Raw genomic sequence first — 11,370 nt, 5'->3', positions numbered from 1 at the left:
TAAAGTATATATATTCTTGATCAGCATCACGAGCAGAATCGAAATCCGTCTGTACGTCTGTCCGTCTGTCCGTCTGTCCGTCTGTCCGTCTGTCCGTCTGTCCGTCTGTCCGTTTCCGCGCAAACTAGTCTCTCAGTTTTAAAGCTATCGTGCTGAAACTTTCCCAAAAGTTGTGTAGTGTTTGCACGCAGTATATAAGTCGGAACGGGCCGGATCGGCCGACTATATCGGATAGCTCCAATACAAGAGAATGAAATAAAAAATTCTCACTCTGTTGTTTTTGATCAGATCGACTTGAATTCTTCAAGATGGCGTTTTCTAACTGTTATTGAATTTCGGATTAAATTTGAACAAAATCGGATAACTCTATCATATAGCTGCCATAGGAGAGATCGAAAAATATATATAGAATTAATGGAAATAAATTGATAGCATCGTTGTTTTCTATCCCACGAGCTTGATTTTTTGAACATCAAGTTTTTTAACAACCCTTATATTGAGAAAAAAGTTTCATAAAAATCGGACGACTATATCTTATAGCTGCCATAGGAAAGATCGAAAAAACTATATAGATTTGTTTATAAATAAAATGATAACATCGTTGTTTTTCATCAGACAAGTATGATTTTTGGAGTATAGAGTTTTCTTACGACTCTTGAATTACGAACTAAATTTGATCAAAATCGGACAACTATATCATATAGCTCCCATATGATCTATAGTCAAAAATATGGAAAATGAATAGAAAAATCGTCTTAGCTTCGATGTTGTTTATCCTTTATGCATTTTGTTCGACATATTTGATGACTGCAAGGGTATATAAGCTTCGGCTTGCCGAAGCTAGCTTCCTTTCTTGTTTTTATTACGTTCAAGTTTAAACTGGTTTAACTGCGATGTAGAACTTATCAAACAAACACATGTTTTGAAGACTTTAAATTTGTTTTGGGTTAATATTGTTTAAATAAGAGCAGATTTTTATTTTTTGTAAATAAACAAAACAAAAACCACTTGCACTCTACAAAAGTGCGGCTTATCATATCAGTTGACCTTGCCCCGAGTCTTCAGCCGGCTTTCTAGGTCAGCTTTCGAATAACATTAGCGTTCGGGTAAAAACGACCTTGAGGCTCACTCGACTGGAAAATTTCGTTAGGCTATTGCGAATCCAGCGAATCCAGAGTTCTAAGCCCGCACAAAAGGGGCAGGTGCAAATGGGGTGAGCCAATACGGCCACAACGAAATCTCTGTTAATTGTTTGGCTCTGTCTAATCCGCATTTATTTGCTCTTCGTGCTCTGATATTGGATAATAATCATGGGACATCCGCGGCGATATAAAAGTGACGAATATTATGTAAATGGCAGCCGAGCAGGTAAGGCTATAAAGTTAATACCCGTTTTCGGATTGGGTTGGGTAATTTCTGGATTTCAGTCGCTGACTAACAATCAGCTGCTTAATTAACAGGCAACAAAGAAATTCTGGGGGGAATATATAGAACATTAAGGGTGAGAAAAGTCGAGCAAAAAGTGAAATGAATCCCCAGAACTGAATCATTGGCTTGGGGAAAAAGCCAAGCTACCAAAGATCCCCAATCCGGAAGAACCCATTTTCTCGAATTAACATACAAAGAGAACAACCCCCAATGAAATTAAGAGTGTTCGCTCTCTTCGATCAATTGAACTTGTACCCGTTTAGTCTGCATTATAAATTAATTTGTTATCACCTAAGGAAAAGTTAAACTTGTTTTACGGTTACTCCTCTCTCTCTTTTTTGGCTCGTGCCGTCCCTCTCTGCCACTTACTCTCTTACGCATCGAAGCCGCTGACGTCGCAGTCGCAGCGCAGTCCGCTTTATAACACTCTATAAAAAGTCTCAAACAAATCACAAGATTTTCAGTTAAATTTTAGAATTCGCAAACAGCGGTCGCCCCAATAAATACCAAGATCGCGAAAAAAAACAAACAAAACGAATAGCTCACTCGTTTAGTATAAATAATATACGCTCGACAATTATTTAAAAAATATATATATTTAAAGCATATATTTCGAAATAAACACAAAAAGACAAAAAAACCATGTTCAGCAGAAGTCACATCGTTTTGGCCAGCTGTTCGCTGTTGCTAATCGCCCTGCCAGGTAAAAAGCATTTGGGTATTTGAGGCTATTAGAATATCGTGAAAAGTGTCGTGATAACTTTGATGTGTCTTATTTCGACCAAAAAGGTCTAAATCATAGGTGTATCAGATAGCAACCGATGGAATCATACGATCCGATAAACATATCTTGAGGATTTTTATATTTTTGGCTGCCGCTAAAAATAAACATTCGACTCTCAAGTGCTGTTGTTATATGCAGTTGCCGAAAAAAAGCCAGTCAAATTAATTCAGAATTCAAGATCGTGAACATTTCGCCATAACATTTTGCATATCAAGCAGCGGTGACAACGGCGACATTTAATATGGTCAATTTATTTGTTATTATTTAACTGTCATAAATAATGCAAAGATTGTTGCCAATTTGCGGGGTTTTTTTATCGCTATGTGATGCGGAAATGTCATCCAACCAGACAGCTCCCACCCTTCGATTTTATATATATATAGAACTCCGATTATCATTAGGCCCTCTCTAATTTATGCCTTAGATGAAAAGGAAAAGTCAGCCGGAGAAATTGAGAATAATGAGCAAATATTGGTTGACATTGAAGCGAGCTGGCGACTGCTAATTGGAAATGTTATAGTTACACTTAACACATTTTGCAGCAACAGCCCGAAATGGAAAAACTTGTCTGCCCATTAGCACCACTCAGAAAATAACCGCACAAAACCTGAATTTCAGATATTTTTTCACGATCTCTTGACGCAATTGAAAAGATTTAAATGAATCGCGAAGAGTTACGTACACATTGAAAGGCACTTGCAAGCACACCAAGTGATTAGAATTCAGTTAAACTTGTTTTTAATATTTAAGAAGAAAAAAGAAAGATTAAAAGGCTGGAAATCGTCTAGAACGAACTTTGACTTCGACGTTTTAAATGATTTTTCAATTACCCCTTATACAAACAGCATTTGCATCACAGAGGGTTTTATGGAATTACCCAAGCAAATATTAACCCTTCCAGATGCACCTTTGTTTTTGCAATAATAACAAAAGGTCTCTGAGTTGCACATTTGTTTTAATGTGAAAATAATAATAACACTAAAAAATGAATGTTTGTTATTAATGAGAAAGTCGCAAGTGCAAAAACTCTAAATGGCAAGTAAGGTGGCGCTTATCACGTGCCAATAAACCCCACAATACTGTCATTCCCCCGGGAGAATTTAAGACCTGCCTTCACAGCCCCAAAACTCCCCATCAATCACAATGATTAATGGTAAATTTAAAATAAATAAATCAACAAAAGTTAGGCAGAGATGTATTGAACCGTTTGATTGTTATATAGGATGGTGACGACCATATAGAGCCCTCCTAAATATTATTGCAACATTTTAAGTCCTCCTCCACGTGCCAGAAGATCGTTTAGTCATTTTGCACAATAAAAAAAAGGTGGTTAAACATAATAACAATTATTACAAAAAATTTGGAATCAGTTAACCAGTTTTGTTATCTTTGCTATCATATGAAAACCCGTCAATTGGAGATTAAGTACTCGATCGGATAATCGTAACTGTCCACAGATATGACTCACCGCCTGGAACTCCGTCGATAATTGTGTTCGTTGAGGGTATCCGCATCCACTGATAAGACAATTAACGTAATTATGCCGGTGTACCCATGTATGCCGATACGTTCTTCTATTTACCTGTTTGCAGCTGGCAAATATTGACTAGTGACGATAACATGCAAATGGAATCAATTTACTGGTGGAGTGCGCCCAAATAAAATCAGATAAAAACTGGCTACTTGCGCTAGATCAAAGGCTACGCGAAAGCATTTACAAACTAATACTAAAGAATCGGCAAATAATACGCCAAATACTTTGGATTTCAATTGATTTATGGTGCTCACATGTTCTTTGTTCCTATTGTCATATCGTGGTTTTACTGTTTGCCAAAGCTGTAAATTGAGCACTTTTCACTGATAAATATCTTTGAGTTAAAAAAATTATGTACATATGAAAAGGGCAAGTCGATGGTAGTAAAATACCAGAAATGAAATGCGACAAAGAAAAAAGGTGCGCGGAAGTAGGGTATGCAAATTGTGATCAATAAATGAGTAAGATCTAATGATTTCAAATTATATATTGCATATAATAGACTCTCCCTTAAAGGGTTATTATTATCATTTAATGTTCAAGGATTCTTTTGTATAGCAGAAAGGTTATTTATAAACCTAACGTAATTTATAGGTGTATCCAAGTACCTTGAACTCAAAAAACACCTATCTATTGAATTCACTTAAATTTATATTTAGGCATTATAAAAATAAGACAATAAAAAGTATTGCCCATATCAAATCATGAACAAGCCTTTGGTACTTCATATTCAGGTCGATTTATATGGTTTTCAGGTTATTTATAAAGACAAGAAAATTATAAATATTGTAGTTAACTAATTATTTCCTTGATTGATATATTAACTTCTAGTAATTCGCGCCGATCTCATGTGCTATGTGTGCGATGATTGTGCGCAGCTGCCGAAGGATGCACCCCTGTTGGCTTGCAATGAGGACTTCTTCAATCCTGGCGGAAGCACCGAGGCATCCACGGTGACCACCACCTCAACCACCGAAGCGGCCACCACCACCGAGCAGGAAACCACAGCGGCTCCAGTGGAAACAACCACTGCGATCACGAGTACTGAGACGGATCCACCGACCACGGAGTCCTCGACCACCACAGTGGAAACCACTACGACTGAACTGACCACCGAGACCACGCAGAGCACCCAGACCACTGTGAGCACCGAGGCACCTATTCCAACTCCACCCACCGCTGGACCCGTGCAGACAACCACCGGAGTGCCAACGCCGCCCGCTGAGGATCTGGCTGCCCTTTCGGTGACCTTGAACACCACTCGTCTGGTTGCTGTGGAGCCGGAGACCACCACCCCCTCGCTGGCCATCAGGCAGAGGCGGTCGGTGATCGACACCGAGTACACCTATCACTGCTATTCCGTCCAAGTCACAGGTTAGTCTGTCTAAATTTTTTATATTTACACTTTAAATGTCCTAAATTATGATTACCATATACCAAAATACTTAACTAACACATTGAAAATACTTATAATATGTTATAAAAAAATAATTATACTACTCCTTAAATTAAATTATAAAAAATCTTATCTTAATCTTGTGCCGCTCCGATTAAAAATGCAATTTATTGTTTTTAAAAAATATTGTAAAACATTACCTAAAAAAGCTGTTAATGTGAAAAAAGAACTACATTTTTTATAAAAGCAGAAATATTTTAGGACAAACTTCTGTTATTTTTAAGCAAATATCAAACATAACTAACGAACTTTCCTGTTCTTCCTCCTAGTGAACGGCTCAATGTCCACGGATCGCGGCTGTTCCCGAGTGAGCACCTTTGAGGGAGTTTGCGAGCTGCTGAAGATGCAGAACAACAACACAGAGTTGGCCAACTGCAATCCCTGCAGTATGAACGCCTGCAACGGAAGTTCGGCGGTCCAGACATCCCTTCTGGCCACGCTGCTTTTGGCCTTTGTGGCATTCGCCCTGCAGCGCAACTAAGGGCCAGAATATCGTCCATCACCCGGTGCTTAAATCTAGTATTCCTCGTTTCTTTAAGGCGAACACACACTCATCAGTCCGCGCTCATTGTTAAGTGATTCGAAAATTTATGTAATTTTTAAGATATACACAAACGCATACGCACAAAAACCCGAATATCGAAATATATACAACTGTATTTGTATACAAACTTAATCTAACCAAATGTAAAGCTTCAGGCGACTTAATAAATAATATGTAATTTTTAAACCAAGAAGCCAAAACGTTTATTACTAAATCGAAAATATCCTGTAACCACCTGGCTTTTTATCTATTTTAATTACTTAGTAACAGCTTGAGTAATAAACCGCGATATCATTGAGCTGCAAAAGAGGAAACTATAAAATCTATTAATGAACAAACCAATAAATCTAATCTTCGAAACAATACACACAATGGATATCTTGAGGAAAAGTTAAAAGAAATTGTCTTAATGACAATAATCTTATCAGATTCCAGAATACTGAACCAGAAATGCAAAAAACAAATATAGACGGGTAAATCACTTTGCACTACCAATCCCAATGTCACGTATACGCCTAGTGGTACGATTTCGTTTGTTTAACAAACATTCCACGTTCAAAACCAGGCGGAGGTATACTTTTAGGCCATTTATGCTAAACAAATTTGCTCAAGACCAACCCAAAGCAAATTAAAAAAAAGAAAATCAAACACACACTAACAACAATTTCCTATTGATTAGATAAGATTTTACTTTTTGAATTAGGGACTTTTGAAAACACCAAAGGAAATAATTATGTGGCCACGCGTTGATTGTTAGTTCGATTTTATAGCGCCAAATAAATACTACCATAAAGTGATAAGCTTACTATTAAAAGTTACTAATATTTAACATAAGGAATCTTTGAAACTACAAATTCGATAATACCACCTTATCAGCTTATCTTGGTATTCAAGAAGTTGTATCAAGCAAAAAACTGACCTGCTTGTTTAACTCATTGATAAACCTGAAGTCCTAACCAACAGATATACTATAACTATTCACTAGATTGTGAATTACAGCTCACCTCGATAATGCAAGGTTGTTCTTAAAGATTATCATATGTAATTATTTTTACTACAAGGGTAGTTTTTATGGGCGCCTTAATAAATCACTTGTGTTATTATTGCGCAGGTCACAGGTTTCTAAAGTTCCAAAGTACACCAAGGTACAATGATATTAGTGCTCATCTATTAGGCACCTGTCCAAAATAATATGAATCATGGTAGATATATGTACATGGAACCTATTATTTAACGAAACTAAAACAGTATGAATCATGCTAAATATTTGTATTAAATGGTATTTGGCTGCACTGATATTGCCAGATTATTTATCGGAATTTGGTTGGTTACCTAAACAGACCACGCAAAGTGCAAAAAGTTTATTAATTATACACTAATAAAAATTAAGAATGTCGATCCAGAAATAATTGTGTATAATAAAACTTTAAAATTTATAACTCCTTAATAGAAGTTTTTGACGTCATAGTTTGATAAATCTTTAATGATTGTAAAAAATTCTAACGCAAATAAAAAATTAAATTAAATTGCAGGCTTGAATATTTTAAGTGTATATATTTGCCAAGTACATATACATATTTCTGTGAACGTTTAGGCTTTTTAGTGAGGCAAAGTCATAATTAAGACAGGAAAAGTCTTAGATGGATCGCACTGATTAGAAATGGATCCGCTGATTAGATTTCTGCAGCCGGGCATAAATTGCAAAGCAAGCAATGACTTTATGAAGATCCAAGAGCGTAGGTTCCCCGCCCAGATGTTTCCAAGTGTTCTGGATAATTAAAAATTTATAGTAATTCGAACAATGGCTCTTTTAAGGAGTGTATCATGGGATTCTCCCATTGGCTATTGCCAAACATGTAGGGATTTAAGACCTGTGCCAAAGGTGATCAAAAACTCAACTGATACCATATCAATAGCAGGCATTTCTCGGAATCGGGTAGATCCACATTGCTATTGACCATATAATCGGGTCTATAAAAGCAAATAGCCGATATTTTCGGGTATCCTGAGGAAGTGTATCCCATTCTTCCCATTCCTTATCGGCAACAATCGTGGCTATAAACTTTTATGGATCATGCATATTGGCAGGAAGACGAACTGCTGGCCCAAACGGTACCGTTGTATTGCTCTGCTTTTCGCTGCTTTCCTGCTCTGCCGTCGCTTATCAGTGACTGAAAATGATAAAAAAGCCATGTTAACTTTATATTTAATTGGTAGTTACCTTCCAACCGTCGTGCGGTGCGTTTCTTGTCTTTCACACGCTAATATCCTCGCGAAATTCCTTTTCGGTTAAAACCCTTTCGCTCGAAAAAAAAAAAAAAATAAAAAATGCGTGTGATCACAGTTACCTTTTTGCTGATGGCATTTTCCCTCTCATCAAACATTTGGCCAGGTTGGAAAAATTTGTTTCATTATCTGAAAGTGCAGCAGTCAGAATACCTGATTGAATAATGCAGAGTTTAAATTTACTGATTGATTAATCGCGCGTCAGCTGTTCAAATTGAATTTACCTGAAATGTATTAACTTTTTTAGTTTGGTGAAAGAAAAATAACTTTGGTTTCTTATCAGCTGTGTCGACAGCGAATTCCAGTCAGGAATAGAGCCATGGCTAGTTCCATTATTAAAATTAGTTTTGTTGCCGCCAACAGTTTTCAAACTCAATGTTCTGCATTGACAAAGTGCAAACAAAAAAATACTTGAAAATCATTTTGAACATATACAAAAGGATAATGCACAATTTTAGGATACTAAAAACCTCTATTTATAAATGAAAACCTTAAAGCTTACATATTTAAGTTGCACTGTGCCAATATTTCCCATAAAAAAACATTAATAATTTCCATTAAACTACTCCTTATTTTTCCAGTTTAAGTTCAAAGTAACTTTCTGAATTAAATGTATATGGGGATTTCCCATTCTTACAATCAGGACGTAGAGCATTCCAAGATAATATTATCAAAGCCATATATCATTCGTATGTGCAATCTTTAATTGCTTTTAAAATTTCTATAAAGAGCTCAGATCTATATAAAATAAGAAAGTAAGCAGACTCCAGGTTGAAAGGTTATCCAAAAAAGGAGAATTCAAGTACGTTAACCTAAAAAGATTTCGATGTCAGATTTCCTGGTGTTGCAACCCCGCCGATGTTATCTCGTATTTGATTTATCAATCAGAGTTATTGCCTGCTCTCCACCGACGAATTTTATCTCGCTCGGCCTTCGGGCCAATTCTCCCCATCCCGCTGACTCACCAGCCATCCACATATTTTTTTTCAGCGAGTGCTCTGCAATGCTACCAATGTGTTGGAGACGAATGCCATGTGGAAACGGTTCCAGAGGTCTCGTGCAGTCTTGATGACACCGCAGCTGCCGCCGCCGCATTTTCCCTGGACACAATTGGAGTGTTGAATCGATTTAGAAGAAATGCTCGAGTATTAGCAGCACGGGATGCTTTTGATGAATCCACTGTGGTAGGATCTAAAGTTTACATAAAACGCTTTATTTAAAATCTTGTATTTAAACATGCATATTTCGCAGGCTGCAGAAACCAACTCAGATTCTACCGATTCTACAACAGCCAACACAGAATCTTCGGCTTCTACAGCAACCACTGTAGACTCTTCAGATTCTACGGCAACTACCGCCGACTCTTCTTCTTCCACGGATAGTAGCACTGATTCTTCGACAGATTCTTCGACAGATTCATCTACAGATTCGTCGACGGTTTCCTCAACAGATTCTTCGACTGATTCCTCGACAGATTCGTCGACAGATTCGTCGACCGATTCGTCAACCGATTCCTCGACAGTTTCGTCAACGGATTCCTCCACAGATTCATCGACCGATTCTTCGACAGTTTCGTCAACAGATTCCTCAACAGATTCCTCAACAGATTCCTCAACAGATTCCTCAACAGATTCTTCGACAGATTCTTCGACAGATTCTTCGACAACTTCCTCAACAGATTCCTCGACGGATTCCACCACTGATTCCACAACTGACTCCACGACTGATTCCACCACCGATTCCACCACTGATTCGACCACCGATTCCACCACGGATTCTAGCACAGATTCCACAACAGATTCTACAACAGACTCCACCACAGATTCTTCCACAGCCTCTACCACAGATTCTACTACGAGTTCTAGCACGGACTCTAGCAGTGAATCTACCACCAGTTCCTCAACAGATTCCTCGACCGATTCCAGCACCACATCTCCACCAACCACTGTTCCACCCACAAATTATAAACTTGCCGCCTGCTACAGCATCTACAAGGATGGAGGTAAGAAAAATATACCTGTACTTGTTAAGAACTGAAATCAGTCACAAGTTCATTCTTTAAAATAAGATATTAATTGAACTGACTGACAACTACTTTTAATTCCGTTTAATTCAAACAGTGCTAAACCGTGGTTGTGTTAAGGTGCCCGACGAAGAGTCTGGATGCCAGGCTGTGAGAAGCGAACTCAATATAACCGCGGATTCTGCAGATCAGTGTGACATTTGTTTGACAGATCGGTGCAATGGAAGCACTAGTTTAAAGGTCTCAGTTGGCGTTATGATCCTGCTTTTGGCCCTAGGCTTGAAAAACATGCTCTGAGGGATATTTCCATATATATAAACATGTATATATTTATAATTGTTAGTAATTTGTATCCAAGTTAAAGTAATAAAAAGTTATGACCATTTATCTATTCTGCCAATCTGCCAATATATCGTACGTCTACCTATTATTTAAGTGGCTGGTTTCTATGGTGATTCCCGATAGTACATACAGTGGCGGATACAGGGGGGGCGATAGGGGCGATCGCCCCCCCTCAGCTTCTGAAAAAAGGTGCTTCACTTGAATGCGTCCGACTCCTCAGAAAACGCGTGAACCGAGTGAACTGGTGTGAAATTCGGAAACCTGCGTGTTACAGCGTGTCGCCAGTCCTTCCTTGCCCTACTTCTATCCCTCCTCCTAAGACTAACTGGCCTAGCATTGCTACATACGCATTCCGAAATCAGTATTGACATCGAGAGAGTTATAGAAAAGTTTTTAAAAAAGAGGGAAAAGAAAAATGGAATTCGCAATTTAGATTAAAATTAATTAATTTATTTGTACAGTGTGTTTTGAATAAAACTGCGTATAATTTTTGATTATTTGCCACCTGCTACTTGCATTATTTAAAAAAAATTTTGATCGCCCCCCCCAGGCAGATACCTGTATCCGCCCCTGAGTACATATATATGAAGCAAATAAAACATGAGTCAACCGGTTTTTTAACCGTTATCATAAAGCTTCTTATTTTGCGTTGTAATTTGATTGATTGCTTGAGCGTGCGGCATTTGCACGAATGGAATTTTATTAAAATGTTAAACTTTACTTCTGTGAAATATAGATAACTTCAGCTCCTTATCAACTGTGTTGGCAGCCGGAATATGCAAACATAACACATTAGTTAATCCGTTCATCCGACTTTTCGTACATCCTTCGACGGTTGGGTGGGCGAAATTCGGATCGATGATGTGATAACTTGATCGAAAACAAGTGAGTCATAAATTCATTCATTCATTCGTTTGGACAGCAAAAATTGCAGGATTCTGTGAACCAAGGGTCAGGCAAACAGATATGCCTA

The 11,370-nt window shown here is 37.8% G+C and overlaps 2 protein-coding genes across 2 annotated transcripts; both read left to right on the top strand.

Annotated features, from left to right (window-relative positions):
- The first annotated feature begins 1,912 nt into the window (after positions 1-1,912).
- Positions 1,913-5,936, top strand: LOC108095634 (cell wall protein DAN4). The gene is made up of 3 exons (XM_017196802.2): positions 1,913-2,131; positions 4,578-5,120; positions 5,472-5,936. Exons 1-3 carry the CDS (start codon positions 2,071-2,073, stop codon positions 5,681-5,683), a joined length of 816 nt encoding a protein of 271 aa, XP_017052291.1. The 5' UTR covers positions 1,913-2,070; the 3' UTR covers positions 5,684-5,936.
- A 2,018-nt stretch (positions 5,937-7,954) lies between these two features.
- LOC108095633 (uncharacterized protein DDB_G0271670) lies at positions 7,955-10,442 on the top strand. The gene is made up of 4 exons (XM_017196801.2): positions 7,955-8,138; positions 9,023-9,216; positions 9,284-10,034; positions 10,153-10,442. Exons 1-4 carry the CDS (start codon positions 8,075-8,077, stop codon positions 10,350-10,352), a joined length of 1,209 nt encoding a protein of 402 aa, XP_017052290.2. The 5' UTR covers positions 7,955-8,074; the 3' UTR covers positions 10,353-10,442.
- Positions 10,443-11,370: the final 928 nt, after the last annotated feature.

The sequence above is a fragment of the Drosophila ficusphila genome, unplaced genomic scaffold (assembly GCF_018152265.1).
Source record: "Drosophila ficusphila isolate 14025-0441.05 unplaced genomic scaffold, ASM1815226v1 contig_795, whole genome shotgun sequence".
NCBI classification, from domain to species: domain Eukaryota; kingdom Metazoa; phylum Arthropoda; class Insecta; order Diptera; family Drosophilidae; genus Drosophila; species Drosophila ficusphila.
This window is presented reverse-complemented; position numbering and strand designations above follow the sequence as displayed.

Coding starts and splice junctions, on each gene's coding strand:
- LOC108095634 (XM_017196802.2), top strand. CDS start 2,071: ATGTTCAGCAGAAGTCACATCGTTTTGGCCAGCTGTTCGCTGTTGCTA. Junction 2,132..4,577: donor GTTGCTAATCGCCCTGCCAG/GTAAAAAGCATT, acceptor ATTAACTTCTAG/TAATTCGCGCCGATCTCATG. Junction 5,121..5,471: donor CTATTCCGTCCAAGTCACAG/GTTAGTCTGTCT, acceptor TCTTCCTCCTAG/TGAACGGCTCAATGTCCACG.
- LOC108095633 (XM_017196801.2), top strand. CDS start 8,075: ATGCGTGTGATCACAGTTACCTTTTTGCTGATGGCATTTTCCCTCTCA. Junction 8,139..9,022: donor CTCATCAAACATTTGGCCAG/GTTGGAAAAATT, acceptor ATTTTTTTTCAG/CGAGTGCTCTGCAATGCTAC. Junction 9,217..9,283: donor CTTTTGATGAATCCACTGTG/GTAGGATCTAAA, acceptor CATATTTCGCAG/GCTGCAGAAACCAACTCAGA.